This window comes from Scylla paramamosain, chromosome 47 (genome assembly GCF_035594125.1).
Source record: "Scylla paramamosain isolate STU-SP2022 chromosome 47, ASM3559412v1, whole genome shotgun sequence".
NCBI classification, from domain to species: Eukaryota; Metazoa; Arthropoda; class Malacostraca; order Decapoda; family Portunidae; genus Scylla; species Scylla paramamosain.
In genome coordinates, this window is record NC_087197.1 from 4701573 (window position 1) to 4719138 (window position 17566).

The following is a 17566-nucleotide window of genomic DNA, read 5'->3' on the forward strand; positions in this document are numbered from 1 at the left end:
GCAGTATGCCAGAGACAGGAATGAGATGATGCAAGTGATACTGACTGAGTTAGGGCATGATAGGAATGAAAGAGTGGAGAACACAGGAAAGGAATGGATGGTGTTGTTGGTGGGACTGTAGAGAGGCGAATGAAAGGATGATTGAGGCGGTGGAAGAGTTTCTGGAGAGAATGTGGCGTGCCAGATGTATGAATAATTAGGATAGAGGATGCTGATCGTTTCTCTTTTTTTTCCCTTCTACAGGAGTTGCCGATCCAAAGGCCTAGCTCAGGAGTTATCCTATTGCCACCTGTACCATCAAGATCAAGATCAAGATAAGTTTTGTTGTGCCAGGTCCCTGTACTGGGCCCGACGCTGTCCCTCATTTTTATTTTTTTTCCTTTTTTTCACTCTTCCCCATTGTTGTCCCGTGCCTATCACTCTCCACGTGGCCCCAGCTGACCCCCGAGAATCCCTGCGCATTGAGTTATGACGCCAAAACAGTCCTAATGACGTGTAAAAGGAGAAGTAAGTGATGAGTGAATGATTCCGGAGAGAGAGCTTACAGTAACAAGTATTTAACCTTTTTTACCAGGTGAGGGAGGAAGTAAATACAGTAATTGCGTTGGTGAATTTGCAGTTTGAACCAATACTCCCATCTTTATCTCACTAAAGCCAACAAGCATAGGGGCTTGGTGGGAGTGCGGGGTTGTTTGAATGGGGAAAACCAGAATTCGGCTTTTTTTGACATTCCTTAAAAAAAAATCTAAGAATGGGAAAAGGCATACTTCGAAAACAGAAAATGTCTACACTATCCTAACCTAACGTAGCTTTCTTGGGGGGGAGGGGGCTTCGTCCTCACCTGGAGCCCCTCGTAAAGTGACCATCATAACCCCGTAACACCCCCCATAAGGTAAACTAGCGTAACCTAACACTTAGCAGCTTCCTGTATTCTGTGAGTCACCACCACATACATACCAACAGTAATTACTTAATGAAAACCCCTTAAGAAGAAGTTGAGGGAAGTGGCGGTAAACTGGCAGTTTGTGTGTTCCCTGCCGGCACACGCCTCTCTTCCACTGACACTCCCGGGTGCTGCCTCCTCCTCTGAACACACCTGCCTGCATGTGATTGGCCCACAGATTTCCCTGTGACCTGATTGGCAGCGGGCAACCCCACGTCTTTCGGTGTCCTGTTGCCATTGCACGTACACACCATTGATAACAAACGTACGAACACACTCAGTATCCTACAAGAGGGGGATCTAAGCCAGAATTGACTTAAACCTTCAAAATTCTCATCTGAAGTTATTGTTAATTTCCGACGGTAAAATGATGCCAGAAATGCTCCAAACTGTGAGATGTAGACCCTGCCGAGGCATGTACCTGTGTGTGGTGTGTTGCTGGAAACTGCAATAATACCTTTGTGTTTTGCTAATACGAAGAAGATTAAGGAGGTGAGATGAATGTATGAGGACATAGGTAGTAGGAACCGGAAGGCACTCGCTTCTGTGCCAGGCCTCGCACAATGAACACAGGCGCCGGACTAAAGACTGCAGTTGTTGGGGATGGCTGTGTGGCTTGCAGGGTGGAGAAAAATAGGATCCATGTGAGACGGGTCATGGGTCACAGGTCAGCGTGGGTCGTATCGTGATGCCAGCTGCCCAACCACCTCACACTCTCCTGTCTGAACTCAGCCATCCTCCCTCCCTGATGAGAGAGAGAAAAATAATAGCAAGGGAAAATGTGTTAAAATAATGGGTAAGAAGTGCATGAATCGTGAATCTGAAGGAGTGGGGCTGTGGCACTCTGCTTCCTTGCTGGCTGGCCCTTCTGTCTGTCCCATGGGTCCTGAGAGCTGCTTCCTCTTGCTTGGCCATCTCAAGTCACCTACATACAGTCCCTCCCTCATCCAACTGATGTCTCAATTAGCTGGGTATTCGTTCACACACACACACACACACACACACACACACACACACACACACACACACACACACACACACACACACACACACACACACACACACAATAGTAATAAGTTTATTGACAAAATAAGCATTTAAATATAGTTACAATATACAAGATAACACAAGGCATATGCATAATAAAAACTAAAACTCATGAAATCTCATATTTTGTCCAATTGGTACTTTGTTCAAGCAGATATATTAATAATTATCTATATATCTATATCTCCCTAGTACTTCATTAATGTATTTGCATCACACACACACACACACACACACACACACACACACACACACACACACACACACACACACACACACACACACACACACACACACACACACACACACACACACACACACACACACACAGTTACATTACTAAGGGAGAGGAAGAATGGGAAGGAGGAGGTGGGAAGAGAAACAAAAAGGGAAGGAGAAAGATGATATTTTCCTGATGTTTAAAAAAAAATTAATAATAGAGAGAAAGTGTGTGTGTGTGTGTGTGTGTGTGTGTGTGTGTGTGTGTGTGTGTGTGTGTGTATTTACCTAGTTGTGTTTTACAGGAAAAGAGCTATGTTCGTGCTGTCCTGTCTCCATGTCTATAAGCATCCAGCTTAACTCTAAATTCATGAATATTTGTTACTTGTACCACTGTTTCATCTAAGTTGTTCCATATTTCTATCCTGTTTAGGAAACCATATTTCTTGATATCTCTTCTACTTGCTGTTTTCCTCAAATTCACTCCATGTCCTATTGTATCTCTTGAATCCCACACAAATAAGTCTTTGTCAACTTGATCCTTACCCTTTAAAGCTCTGTATATAGCAATCAGCTCCCCTCTTTCTCTTCTCTCTTGTAATGATGGAAGCTTCAATCTCCTTAATCTTTCTTCATAGGTTAAATCTCTCAAACTTGGTTCCAATGTGGTTGCAGCTCTTTGGATCCTTTCAATTTTCCTTATTTCCTTTTTATTATGGGGTGACCAAACAATTGTGGCATATTCCAGGTTTGGTTGAATCACATATTCCATCAACTTTTTCATCATCTCTTCATCCATGTAAGCAAATGCCCCTTTCATCTTTCTTAGTAACTCATAGGTTTCCCCAACTATTTTGTTTACATGTTTTTCTGGTGATAAATTATCATTTATTGTAATTCCCAAATCTTTTTCTTCTTTGGTTTTCTTAATGTCCACTTCTCCCATGGTGTAGGAACTTGTCAGTCTTCTTTTGCTTTTTTCCTAATTCCATCACCTTGCATTTCTTTACATTGAATTCCATTTCCCATTTCTTATTCCATTTATATATATTATTTAGATCTTTCTGTAATATTTCACAATCCATATTGTTTTCCACTTTTTTTTCAATAATTTTGCATCATCTGCAAACAGACTTATAAAACTGTCAATCTCATCCACCATATCATTGACATACACCAGAAACATTACGGGGGCTAAGACTGTCCCCTGTGGTACTCCACTTGTAACTCTACACCATTATGATTTTTCTCCCTTTATTACTGTTCTCATTTCTCTGTCCCTCAAGAAGTGCAATGTTGCCTTGCAAACCCCCTATATTTTGAATTTTCCATAACAGTCTCTGGTGTGGTACCTTATCAAATGCATTTTTTTTAGGTCTGAATAAACACAGTCTGCCCAACCCTCTCTCTCTCTTGAATTATATCAATTGCTCTACTATAAAAGCTCACTAAATTCGTGACACAAGATCTTCCACCTCTGAAACCAAATTGTCTGTCAGTCAATGTATGTAATGTGTGTGTGTGTGTGTGTGTATTATTTATCCTATCCTAATAACTAACCTAAAAGACCTAAGAGAGAGAGAGAGAGAGAGAGAGAGAGAGAGAGAGAGAGAGAGAGTATTATTATTCTAAAATCAATCTATATATATCCTTATTATCTTTTGTAGAATTCCTTTTAGTTTTATACTGAATAAAATGCTGAACTTACATAGTGATGATGAATTCTGCCTTATTTCACTAGCTGGCATGAAGAGAGTGTCGCTGGGTGAGTATGAATATCTAGAGGTGAATATAGGTAATGAATTATGTTCCTGCTTCACACACATACACACACACACACACACAAACATAGCATTTTAAAGTTTACAATACATTAATTTGATAGGATACATTATAAATAGATGCAGAAAATAATATTTATTACGTTGTAACACCTAATAAGATACATTATAAATATACATAGAAATAAGGATACATTATAGACATGGAAAATAAAAGAAAGCATAGTGAATGTTATGCTGTAATGTCTAATAAGGAAATAAAAGCTGGAGAAATTAAATGGTACATAAAGCAATAACTAGATCTACGGGTAATGAATGATGAATAGATGGGGTGTTAGTGAAAAGATGGATACTACTACTACTACTACTACTACTACTACTACTACTACTACTACTACTACTACTACTACTAAATACTGACTAGTGGTTGAATGGAGAGTTAACAGTTAATAAATAGATAGACAAACAATATACATACAAATTTAACCACAAACTACATCAACAAACTTGCCCTCTAATTTTGTGTTATCATTTTAACACCTTTGTGACTGGGGCAGCATGAACAAAGATTCTTAAGTAAAGAGACAGCGTTCACCCAAAGCATTATCCATAGCATCGTGCTCGTCCCAAACTGCGCTGGGCCCTTTTTGTTTTTCACTCCTTTTGTTGCTCTTAGCCAGTGCCCCTCCTACATTAATAAAAAATAAATAAACAAATCACCTTCTCCTTGGCATGTGGGCAGGATGGACGTGCCGTCAGCTTGGTCTCCTCTGCCTGGGGGTCTTTGTTGGGGTTGGCCTGTACGGGGTCTTCGAGTTCCTCTTCGGCTCACCACTACCACCGAAAGTTACCTTTTATGTGGGGAATGTGACTGCAATGTACCCTCCACAAGGTGTGTGTGTGTGTGTGTGTGTTTAGAGAGAGATTTTCTTCTAGTTGATCTCCTGTTCTTCTCTGCTCTTTGGTACATCTTTCCTTAATTACTAATCACTCTGAAACATCTTCACTTGTTCTGCAGCCACCTCCAGCCTAAAACAGGATAGAAATTGCAAAATATATTATTTTTAGTTCTTTTCTTGTAGATGCTTATATTTCATGCATTACTTCTGGTGGTCTTCATTGCTTTGTATCACAGTAAAAGGGTGAACCAGCACTCTCAATCTTTCATTCCCCTTCACTGGTAACCTCTGGAACTCCCTGCCTGTGTCTGTATTTTCCCCCTTCTTGAGTTCTTTCAAAAGGGACGTCTCAACACACTACTCTAGGTTCATCCTTTTGGTTGACTTTTTTCCTTTGGGATGGACACCTTTTATTTATCTTTAATCTTTTTTGAGAAGTTTTTGTTGCCCTTGGTTTGTAATTCTCTTTTATATTTGTATGTAAGACTGTAATTGTAAGTTGGATCTGTGTATTTTTTTTCATTTTTTTTTTTTTCTAATAATTATGTTCTTTTCTAATAATTTTCTTTTTTCTAATATTTTTCTTTCTAATACATTTTTTCTAGGAATATTTCTGTTTTCTAACATTTTCTAATAGTTTTCCTTTTTTCTAATATTTTTTCTAATATTTTTTTTCTTTTCTGCCAGTGTGTATATTAGATCCTTTGTTCCCTCATCTCAAATTGCAATCTTCCATTCTTAGCACCACCTAACCTGCTGCTCCCTCCTGCTGCCCCTGCAGGCACTGGGGAGAGAGCAGGGGTGGGTGTGATGCAGGTGGGCAGCATTGAGCCAAACTGTGGCCTGGTGGAGGTGTGCCCCAACCACCACTTTCCAGTGCACGTGTACAGCGGCAAGACCAACGATGACCAGCCCAGAGTGTGCATCTCTGGGAAGTAGTGAGTGATGGCAGTAATTGTTAAGTCCCCTGAAGCCAGTGATAACATAACCTAACCTAACTTGACTAAACCTAACCAAACCAAACCAAGACAAACCAAACCAAAGCAAACCAAAGCAAAACAAAACAAAATTATACAAAACAAAATTATACAAAACAAAACAAACTAACTAGACTGCACCCCCACAGTGTCATCGAGAAGGACGTGAACAGTGGCGGCCGAGGGTTGAACCTAGTGGTGGTGGACCCAAAACAAATGAAGGCAATAATAGCAAAGCGCTTTGACACCTATGCTGGAGACTCATCTCAGCTGGAGGCCTTCTTGTCGCAGGAGGTTCTCGAGGGGGACATCCTGGTGGCGGTGACCTTTGATGAAGCCTCCAGAAACCTCAGTCCTGCTGCCAAGAACCTGTTTGCTAAATTGGGTGTGTGTGTGTGTGTGTGTGTGTGTGTGTGTGTGTGTGTGTGTGTGTGTGTGTGTGTGTGTGTGTGTGTGTGTGTGTGGTTGTTTAAAGTGTTTATACATGTTCCAGTTTATGATTTTTTTTTTTTTCTCCAATTTGTGTGGGTATTTTGAGTGTTTTTTCTCTCTCTCTCTCTCTCTCTCTCTCTCTCCCTCTCTCTCTCTCTCTCTCTCTCTCTCTCTCTCTCTCTCTCTCTCTCTCTCTCTCTCTCTCTCTCTCTCTCTCTCTCTCTCTCTCTCTCTCTCTCTCTCTCTCTCTCTCTCCTCTCTCTCTCTCTCTCTCTCAGCCTTGGAAAATCTTTTGTCATTTTTGGGAACATTTTTTTTTTTTACACTTTTTGTTGTTGTTGGGGGAGATTTTAGTTTTCATGGGTTTGTTTTATTCATGTCATCCTTTTTTATTCAGGGAAGACTTTTTTTTATATGATTTCTGTCCATTCCTTTCTTTCACTGTCTGCCATTTTGGTTTTGTCTCTGCCATCTCTGCCTTCCTCTCCCTCTGTCTCCTACTTCTGTTTGTTTCCCTTTGCCATCTTAGTTCTGCCTGTTTATGTTATCTCAGTCCTGTCACTTATCTTTATTGTCTCAACTTTTCCTTTATCTCTTCCATTCCTGCTTTGTCCATCTCTTTCTCCTTATCTTAGTTCTACCTCTCTATCATTTTGTTTTTCCCTTTCTCTTTTTTCCCATCCCTGCTTTGTCCATCTCTTTATCCTTAAATTTTTAGATAATCTTTTTAGCCTTCACTTCAGGATTGGCACCTTAGGACTGTTTTCCATCCTTTTTTTGCCCCTGGCCAGCACCTTTATATTAAAACATAAATAAGTAATAATAACAAATACAGTAAAATTCATTGCATCAGTCATTCTCTGTCCACTAACAGGGAGCAGCCAAATACAGAACCTGCAGTTTCGAGGACAGTGGTTTATGGTGACACAGAAAGGACTCCAGGGCTTCTCTCCATTTGAGGAACTGGAGGCTTCAAAAGGTGGCTTGTGGTCCCCCATTGATAAGAAATTTTGTGCACCAAGACAGTGTGAGTGTATGTGTATGTGTATCATCACCTACAGTGTTGGTTCAGAGCAGGAAGTCTGTTCAAGGTGTGGCAGATTCTGGAATTCCCATGAGTGCGACGCTGCCAGTTTGTCTGCCAATGATAAGATTAACAGTCTGTCCCCCTTCTTTCAACATGTGTTTATCTCTCTCTCTCTCTCTCTCTCTCTCTCTCTCTCTCTCTCTCTCTCTCTCTCTCTCTCTCTCTCTCTCTCTCTCTCTCTCTCTCTCTCTCTCTCTCTCTCTCTCTCTCTCTCTCTCTCTCTCTCTCTCTCTCTCTCTCTCTCTCTCTCTCTCTCTCTCTCTCTCTCTCTCTCTCTCTCTATATATATATATATATATATATATATATATATATATATATATATATATATATATATATATATATATATATATATATATATATATATATATATTATACTTATGTAGTATTTATTTATTATCAATTTCAACCGTGTGAAGGGAGGTTTTGCAGCCACTGAAGGATATTTTTTCCTTCACTTCTTGAATTTTTTGCAGAGTCGGGACTTGATGGCTCTCATAAAATGCCAAGACTGTTCTTCTTACAGCATATTTATCAAAGCTGTGCAGAGTGGTGACAGGTGCAGAATATCTCCTCTTCTTTGATGACAAAAAGACAGTCCTTTCTGGTGATGTCCAGCCTTGTTTCGAGCAGATTCTTTGAACAGTTTTCTCGGAAACGTTGGTGGCTTTTGCAACCCATGCAGTTGTTTTTGAAGGTGGGATAAGGAATCCATTACAAGCATTCTCTTCAGTGGTAGTAAACCATTTTCATTTCCCTGCTATGCAGGACCCTGGAATGCAAGCGAGGCAGAGTTGTAGCTTCCATCAAAATCCCTTTCCCACTGCTCCTCCTCCTCCTCCTCCTCCTTCAACACACACACACACACACACACACCCGCAAGGGAGTGCTAATCCCTTTTAATGATACCCCACCACCGCCACCACCACCACCACTTCCAGGACAACGTGGCAACATGGGAAAAAATATTTGCCCCTTCATATAATTTATACAGGTCGTAGTTATAATCCTAAACATCGACACTCATTGTACTATGTCGCTTCCTTTACTATATACAGAATACATAAAATATCACTTTCAAATAGCACCCAGATGGGAAGCAAAAGAGAGAGACCCATGTATGAAGGTTGATTTGGCAACATGGCTAGAGGTAAACCACCATACTAGCCCCACCATAAATGGACTTCTTGCTCTGAACAGACTATGGGTGTAGTGTGCAGGGCCTTAACAACACTTCTAGTCATGTCATTGCATGTATACTTATCTGTAGTCCAGTTACTGCATCTATAGTCAGCCAGTCCTTCCTTTTCTCCATTCATTGTATCTATATTTACCCAGTGTTTCCTTCAGGTAATCATATATCTACCTATCTATTTATCTATCTGTCTGTCTACCTATCAATATATCTATCTATCAATTTATATCCATTTATATATATATCCATCCATCTATCTACCTACCTGTCTGTCTATTTATTTATCTATCAGTTTATCACCTATACACCAGGCTTTCAAAGTACCACTGTCTCTTACACACCTTGCACCTTGCACACTCTTAGCTCCAAGTATTTATAAGCTTGCACTGACTGAATCCCATCCCACAGTGCAGGGCCAGTCCATCAAGCCAGACCCTCCAGTGGACCAGAACCCAGACCGCCTTAGATTCTGCGCCACACACCCTCACATCACAGACTTCTGCTCAGGTGTGTCAGTCAATAGAGAGTCGAGTGATGCAAAGGTCCAAGGTTTCAAGATGTTATAGCTCCTGTTTTGGGTGACACTTTTGAGTTTTCCTTTGTGACTGGGACTGGTTTGCTTCCTCTCTCTCTCTCCTCTCTCTCTCTCTCCTCTCTCTCTCCTCTCTCTCCCTCCTCTCTCTCTCTCTCTCTCTCTCTCTCTCTCCTCTCTCTCTCTCTCTCTCTCTCTCTTCTCTCCTCTCTCTCTCTCTCGTCTCTCTCTCTCTCTCTCTCTCTCTCCTCTCTCTCTCTCTCTCTCTCTCTCTCTCTCTCCTCTCTCTCTCTCTCTCTCTCTCTCTCTCTCTCTCTCTCTCTCTCTCTCTCTCTCTCTCTCTCTCCTCTCTCTCTCCTCTCTCTCTCCTCTCTCTCTCTCTCTCTCTCTCTCTCTCTCTCTCTCTCTCTCTCTCTCTCTCTCTCTCTCTCTCTGGCATGAGGCAGAGTACTGATAAATATAAATAGGTTTCCAAAATACGTACGTTTGTGTTTCTCTTTGTTCGACTTGAATTTATTATCATTTTGTGGCTCCATTGGTGAATTTTTTGTCATTCTCTGTGTTTTGAGTTAAATTTACAGTTGTTTTGTGGTTACTGCATCATTAACATTACTTTTCTTCACTAATACAATTATCACATCACCTTACTTTGCATGTCAGTCCTACAGTAACTCACCAGCACCCTCAAGAGTGACCTAGTTATACAAAACCACCCTCCTCAGGCTTACCTCTCCCACCCCCCCCACAGTGAGCCACCGGGAGCTGCCACTGCGACCTGCCATCCTCACCAACCACCAGATAGTCGGCAGTGCAATGTTTACCACCCCCATCATGGTCATCGCCGGCAACAGGGGCCACACCTCCTTGTCTGACTTGACCCTGACCCTGCAGACTGTCCTTGGTCAGCCTGGGGTGCAGAACAAGTACGTGGTGGTGGTGTATGACCCGCGCCACATCCCGGACGTACTCACTCTCTCCCGCCTCTTCAATTTCAGCTCCAAGGCAATTGTGCCGCAGAATTTTAATGACACGCTGCAGTATCATGGTGAGTTGTTTTTTATTTATTTTATTTATTTTTATTTTTTTATTTATATGTTTTTTTTCAGGGGCAGTTTCTCATGTATATTTATGTGTGTATGTGTGTTTTCTTCCTTTTTTTTTTAAGTTTAGTATTGTTTATGTACATTTGTGTGTGTGTGTGTTTTGTATATATATGTGTGCTTTTTCTTCTCTTCTTTTCCTTTCATTTTTATTTATTTTTATGTATATATAAATGTTTGCATTTTCTTTCTTTTTTTCCATTTTTGTGTGTGTGTATGCATGTGTGTTTCTTTCTTTTCCTTTTTTTTTCTCATTTTTATCATCTTTTATATGTACTTGTGTTTGTATGTTTGTTTGTTTGTTTTTCATATTTGGGTCGTTAATGTACTAGTGTTTTTTTTTTCCAATTTTGTGTTTGTTCACCCTGACACATTAATCTACACCCTGACACCTTATTTCTCACCCTAACACTGTATTCCTTACTTTAACACCTTATAACTTACACCCTAACACCCTACCTGGCACAGACACCCTATATATAATACCATAACACTTTAATCTGATCCCTTATCCTAACCTAACTTGACCCTTTCACTGTGATACAAGACAATTAACACCACCAGTAGTATTGAATGAAACCTTTATAATCTACAAGGAAGAAGAGAATTAAAAAGAGTACATTTTGCCATTTCTGCCCAGTTTAAAGATTGCAGGTGGCTGTAGAACAAGTAAAGATGTCTCAGAGTGCTTGGTAGTTAAACATTTCATTGCAATATCCAACAATTCACAGTAATACAGACACAATACAAGATATTCTACAAGTACTTACAGGAATGAAAAGATCGATTAAAGGGGGCTTTCCTGTGCCTGGCTGACAATATTCAAACGTAGCTGTGGAAGGAAAGGAAATATCTTAAAGTGGTTTGTGATAATGAAAGATGTACCAGTCTGCAGTCAGAGGATTAACCAGACCTAACCAAACCCAACAGAGGTCATGCAGCTGGTGTTTGAGACAGCTCACGTAGCCTTCCCGAACTCCCCCTACATCACCATAGTGGAGGCCGGACTGCTCCTTGCCCCAGACTTCTTGGCCTACACTGCCTCACTTCTGCCTCTGCTTCATGATCCAACAATACTGGGCATCTCAGCATGGAACCCCAATGGTATGTGGACTAACTTGGTGCTGGCTCTCTCATAGAAATGTAGGTTACTAAGAGGAGGTAATGGTGGCAAGGAGCGTGTGTCTGTTGAAGGAAGGGCCTAGATATAGCTGGGTGAGGAGGTGATGGGGGCAAGGAGTGTGTTGAAGGAAGGGCCTTATAGATATAGCTAGGTGTGGAGGTGATGGGACAAAGAGTGTATGTCTTTGAAGGAAGGGCCTGATGGATTTTGCTAGGTGTAGGTTAAGTTATGTCATACAGTGTGCCTGGGTGTGTGGAAGAGGTTACTGAGAGGAGGTGATGGGTGCAAGGAGTGCGTGTCTGTTGAAGGAAGAGCTTGATGGATATGGCTAGAGAGATGTGAAAAGAAGTGTGCACACCTCTTTATAGAAATGTGAATGTGTGGGAGAGGTTACTGAGAGAGATGGATGTGGTGAAGACAAAGAGTGTAGGTTAATTGAAGGATAAAATGTGAAAATGCATCCCCTTCCCTGCTCAGGCACTCACAAACTAATTTAACTTCAGGGTACCTCAATGTGTCCACTCGACCTGACCTTGTGTATAGAGTGGAGGATTTCCCCGGCCTGGCTTTCACCCTGCGCATGGAGACCTACCTGAAGGAGCTGAGGACCAAGATGAAGGAGTGTTGTAATAGAAGGTGAGGGGCTGCACTCTTTGTCACCAAGACTTGTCACCATGTGAGGGCACTTTTTCAGTAACACAGGGTTTATTGCAGGGTTGTAAAAAAACACCCTTTTTTTTTTTTTTTTTTTTTTTACTACCCAACCCAGTGTTTTTTTGGGTGGGGTTATTATTTTTGGGGAGTTTTATTTATTTATTTGTTTATTCCTCACATTTATCTGTTAATCATTTAAATAAGCAATTAAAAAGTAATGCAAGGTGAAAGGAATGGTGTGAAGTGTTATCTGAAGGACAGACACTTGTTTAGGTCACGTTGAGACAGGTTGGTCTGGCTGGACAAAGCCTGTGTTAACTTGTACGGTACAGGAAGTGAACTGGTCAGGCTTGACTGCTTTTACATCTTTTATATATATGTACAGACGGCTTCCTGCCAGGGGAAGCAGCTCCCCTGCACTTGTTGTTACTTGAAGCAACATGTCAACTCAAGGGAGTGTTAAGGCAAACATCACTGGCCAGAAGTTGTGACTTGTCAGTCAAGCCACGCCTCCTTTGTCATCCCCACTCCATGTCTGCCCACCCTCCCCACCCCCCATCCCCACTCCCTCCTTGTTTATACATTTCTCATACCCTCCTTCTTCCCTATCTCCTCCATCTAGGCTTCCCCCCCCCCTCTCTCTCTCTCTCTCTCTCTCTCTCTCTCTCTCTCTCTCTCTCTCTCTCTCTCTCTCTCTCTCTCTCTCTCTCTCTCTCTCTCTCTCTCTCTCTCTCTCTCTCTCTCTCTCTCTCTCTCTCTCTCTCTCTCTCTCTCTCTCTCTCTCTCTCTCTCTCTCTCTCTCTCTCTCTCTCTCTCTCTCTCTCTCTCTCTCTCTCTCTCTCTCTCTCTCTCTCTCAGCCGATGACAGCTGCCTGGAAAAAAAAAAAGACTAATGTTGCTTTTGTCGGAAATATAAGTTGGAAAGCTGGGGCATCAAGCATGGAGTTGTCTGTACACGCATACACCTTATTGAGCAACATGATAGAAAACTAAATTCTTATGTGCAAAATAAAAAAAACTTGGGCTTTTTTTTTGTGTTTTTGATGTCAAACCTGGGTTATTGTCTTTTTTTTTTTTTTTTCTGTGAGTTTAATTTGTTGTGTGTGCCAGCATGAGTTTAATTTATTGTGTGTGCCAGCCTGGTGTGTAGATAGAGAGACATGTGTTTACCAGCCTGGCATCCCTTACAGAGGCTGGGGGGATGGTTCAAGGCAGGCCGCTGGAACAGAGAGATCATCATCCCTGACATATCCCGCGTCCTTCACCGCCCAGTGGGACCTGAGCTTGAGCCGGCCACCCCTCTGATCCACGCACTCTTCCAGCGACTCAGAGCCACCAACCTGTGAGTGGTGGAGGGGATGGAATGGATTAGCAGGGATTTCAAACTCTGGTCTTCTTCTTGTAGACTACACTGGTTTATTCAAAGTGTGGTATTAGAGATGAGGTGTTATGGGAGAGAAGTGTGGTGTACATGTGTCGGAGAGAAAGAAAGAGATTAGGAGGGAAAAATGTGTAATGCTAAGATAAAAGTAAGACAAAACAGAGAGAGAAAAAGAATGAGAGAAAGGGAAAGCAAGGGAAGAGGAGAAAATATATACTTCAATAAGAAAAACAGTGAAAATACAGAAGAGAGAGAGAGAGAGAGAGAGAGAGAGAGAGAGAGAGAGAGAGCAACAGTCTCACACACCCCTTTACCTTGACAGAGAGATGAACACACCCATCCTCAATGGAGAGTCATTAGCAGCCCAGAGGTACGAAGCTCACCTGTCCTCCATCCTTAACTCCTCCTCCCTCACCCTCACACCTGCCCATGACGAGGTGCTTAAGTGTGCTGACGAGAAGGACACACAACACCTGCATCTTAACTTAACCACGGACAGGTTTGTGTGTGTGTGTGTAATAATAATAATAATAATAATAATAAACGGTTTATTATTTAGGCAGTTGACAAACTGAAAATGTACATAGGGGATGGGGAAAAACTTAACATTAATCCTAACGGTAAGACTAATCTAGGAGGGAAATACTATCGATTGATGGCTCGCACCATGTGTGTGTGTGTGTGTGTGTGTTTACCTAGTCTTTCCTTTAGTTAGTGTGCACTCTATAATTCTTTTTTTTTTTCCCACTCATATTTATTCAATTGTTAACTGTAGTCATTGGATTATCTGTATATGTGTGTGTGTGTGTGTGTGTGTGTGTGTGTGTGTGTGTGTGAGAATTAACAGACACCTTCCCCCAGACAAGCAGTGGTGGTGTTACCATATAAGGAGAGTGATATGGATGGGTGGTCGGGGATGAAGCTGCTGTCTCAGTGTTTTGGTCTCTTCCACCACCAAGACTCTCCCCCTAAAGGACTCCACAAGGGCCTGCTGAGGTGAGGTGGTGCTGTGTTGGTGTTGTGTAGCTGCCTTTCCTCTTCCTGTTCCTCCTCATGATACTTTGGTTCTTAACTCATCTACTGGTGTCTGGTACATCTTTCTTTAATCACTAACCACTCTGGGACACTTCTTCTCAGTCTACAGCCATCCTCAAACACTGTACTGGCTAGAAACTGCAAAATCTATTCCTTTTCATCTTTTTTCTTGCACATGCTTCTGTACGCACCATACATTGTTGCATGTCGCAGTGAAAGGGTAAAAAATACGGGTAATTCTCAGGTTAGGTTATTTTTTTCCTTTTTCCTTTTTTTTTTTTTTTTATTTATCTATTTTATTATTTTTTTCATTAATTCAGTTTAACATGGCTTAGAAGATGATAAGTGGAATTGAATTTGACTGAACAAGGAAGGAGGAGCAGGTCTCTCTCTCTCTCTCTCTCTCTCTCTCTCTCTCTCTCTCTCTCTCTCTCTCTCTCTCTCTCTCTCTCTCTCTCTCTCTCTCTCTCTCTCTCTCTCTCTCTCTCTCTCTCTCTCTCTCTCTCTCTCTCTCTCTCTCTCTCTCTCATTATGGGAATATTAAGGGAATTTCCTCTTTTTTCTGCATTTCTGTTGTTTTATCTTTTATAATTGAAGTTAGGATTAATAAACAAGGATAGAACTGTTGGGATTAGTGTAATTTACTTAGTATATAAATAGATTGAAAGATAAAATAGTGTAATTTAATAGGTCAAATCTCCTATCACTCTTTTTCCTATTAATTTTTATTTATTTATTATTATTTATTTTCTTTTTTTTTTCTGTTTAAATACAAGCAAGTACCTTTTCATTAATTTATTCTTGTACACAGTATCTGTTTAAACATGCCCTATTTATTCATTCATTCCTTTGCATGATTTCTGTCTAAACAATGCCTGCAAGCCCACTATTTACTTATATATTTCCTTTTCAACACCATTTCTATTTACACAGTGTCCGCAGAACTCTATATACATCATGGGACCTGAAAAACTAACCAAAAACACTAAAAAAAAAAAAAACACACACCCATAAGAAAAGGCTCTCTCTCTCTCTCTCTCTCTCTCTCTCTCTCTCTCTCTCTCTCTCTCTCTCTCTCTCTCTCTCTCTCTCTCTCTCTCTCTCTCTCTCTCTCTCTCTCTCTCTCTCTCTCTCTCTCTCTCTCTCTCTCTTTCATTATGGGAATATTAAGGGAATTTTCTCTTTTCTCTGTATTTCTGTTGTTTTATCTTTTATAATTGAAGTTGGGATTAATAAACAAGGATAGAACTGCCCAAAAAAACATTCAAAACACATTAAAAATATATACACCATGTGACGAAAGAGGTGGCTGTACAGGGCGTGATCTCCTAGGAGCCACACACACTAACACTTCTTCCCCGTAACAGGTTCAGCATGAAGGGAAGTGAGGTAATTCTGCTCAGTAACCACAGTCCTCACTTCCACACCACCAAGTTTGTCACTACTGCCCTCACCCTGCCTTGAGGAACACCACCACTACTACTGCTACTGCTACTGCTACTGCTATTTCTACTACTACTACTGCTACTACTACCATGGGTACCTCTGCTGCTGCCTTTACCTAACTAACCTTAATAAATCAAACTACTACTACTACTACTGGTACTACTACTACTACTGCTGCTGCTATTACTACTACTACTACTACTACTACTGCTACTACTACTACTACTACTACTACTACTACTACTGCTACTACTACTACTACTACTACTACTACTACTGCTACTGCTACTGCTACTGCTACTTATGGTAATGATGGAGAAGGAGGAGGAAGAAGAGGGGAAGAAAATGAAATGATGGGAGATGAGAAAAAGTGATGATAGAGGAAGAGGGGAAGAAAATGAAATGATGATATGATGATTAGGAGAAAAAGTGATGATAGAAGAAGAGGAGAAAAGATGATGATGGAGGAAGAGGGGAAGAAAAAGGAAATGATGATGAGGGATGAGGAGATGGAAAAAGTGATGATGGAGGAGGAGGAGGAGGAGGGAGGTATTTAGATTATTATTTATTTATTTTATTTTATTTTATTTATTTATTTTTATTCTTATTTATTCAAGCTTTCTTATTATTGAATTTTCTGATCTTTGATTGCTACCGTGTTCACTGTTCCTATTATTTTTTTTTTCTTTTTAATTTTCTGATTCACTTATTCTTATTTAATGTATTTGTTCTTCCATTTTTGTGCCAAAGAGATGAAGCCAAAAAAGTGTGTGATGTTTGCAAAATTTAATGTGTGTTTAATAGATTTACATGAAAAATGCTCATACACACAGAAGAGAGGCTGTGTAAGTATAAAAACACACACATTGAAGGCTGCATAAATGAGCCACACACAAACTACTTGGTGTACACAAAAACATACACACAAAATAAAAAGACATTCCCTTTATATATGTAAGTCTCTGGGATGAGGTTAAACTAAATGCATACACACACACACACACACACACACACACACACACACACACACACACACACACACACACACACACACACACACACACACACACACACACACACACACACACACACATTCCTTTGTGAGTTGAGTATACATGTGTGTATGTTGGGTGGGGGAGGGTACGTGTGTTTTAGGTAATTCATACTTTCCAGTGGCAAAAAAAAAAAATATGTTGCCCTAATAAAGATTGGTGGAAAATACGATACTTTAATTGATCAATCCTAATTGCAGTGACTCCCAGATAATAAGAAAAATAATGCAGCTTTTCCATCAGTTCTCAAATAGCAGGCATAATACTGAAATAACATATTTACATATGGTGGCTAGGTAAGATATAGATTAATTCAGTTCATTAATCTCATTGCTAATTTTTTCATTGTATAGCTCATTGTTGAAAAAAAAAATCGTCATATTTTTGCCCAGAAATAAATAGTTACTGTCTCAAACTTAGCAGGCTTGTGTAATTTTCATAAACCCCAATAGCAGTAACCAAACATAAGCAAAATTATTTAAATTTCCCGCCATAACTCAAGTCAATTTTCAACCGGATACTTAATAAAGAAATCTTCAAATTTCAATAAAAAACACAACTTGAACAAATGAAGTATAAACCAATGCATTTAGTGATAAGAATAACTCATATACACATTAAATTAAGGATGAATAATAAAAAAAAAGAAAAATCTATCGATAA

At 40.4% G+C, this 17566-nt stretch overlaps 1 protein-coding gene across 1 annotated transcript; it reads left to right on the plus strand.

Moving 5' to 3' along the window:
• The first annotated feature begins 306 nt into the window (after nt 1–306).
• LOC135094930 (protein O-linked-mannose beta-1,2-N-acetylglucosaminyltransferase 1-like) lies at nt 307–17070 on the plus strand. Its single transcript, XM_063995444.1, has 14 exons — nt 307–507; nt 3951–3974; nt 4733–4882; nt 5632–5827; nt 6016–6251; nt 7173–7325; nt 8989–9087; nt 9861–10157; nt 11143–11316; nt 11839–11971; nt 13180–13260; nt 13693–13869; nt 14232–14366; nt 15773–17070. Exons 1-14 carry the CDS (start codon nt 489–491, stop codon nt 15867–15869), a joined length of 1971 nt encoding a protein of 656 aa, XP_063851514.1. The 5' UTR covers nt 307–488; the 3' UTR covers nt 15870–17070.
• The last annotated feature ends 496 nt before the right edge of the window (nt 17071–17566 follow it).

Coding starts and splice junctions, on each gene's coding strand:
- LOC135094930 (XM_063995444.1), top strand. Junction 5,828..6,015: donor GTGTGCATCTCTGGGAAGTA/GTGAGTGATGGC, acceptor GCACCCCCACAG/TGTCATCGAGAAGGACGTGA. Junction 10,158..11,142: donor TGACACGCTGCAGTATCATG/GTGAGTTGTTTT, acceptor CAAACCCAACAG/AGGTCATGCAGCTGGTGTTT.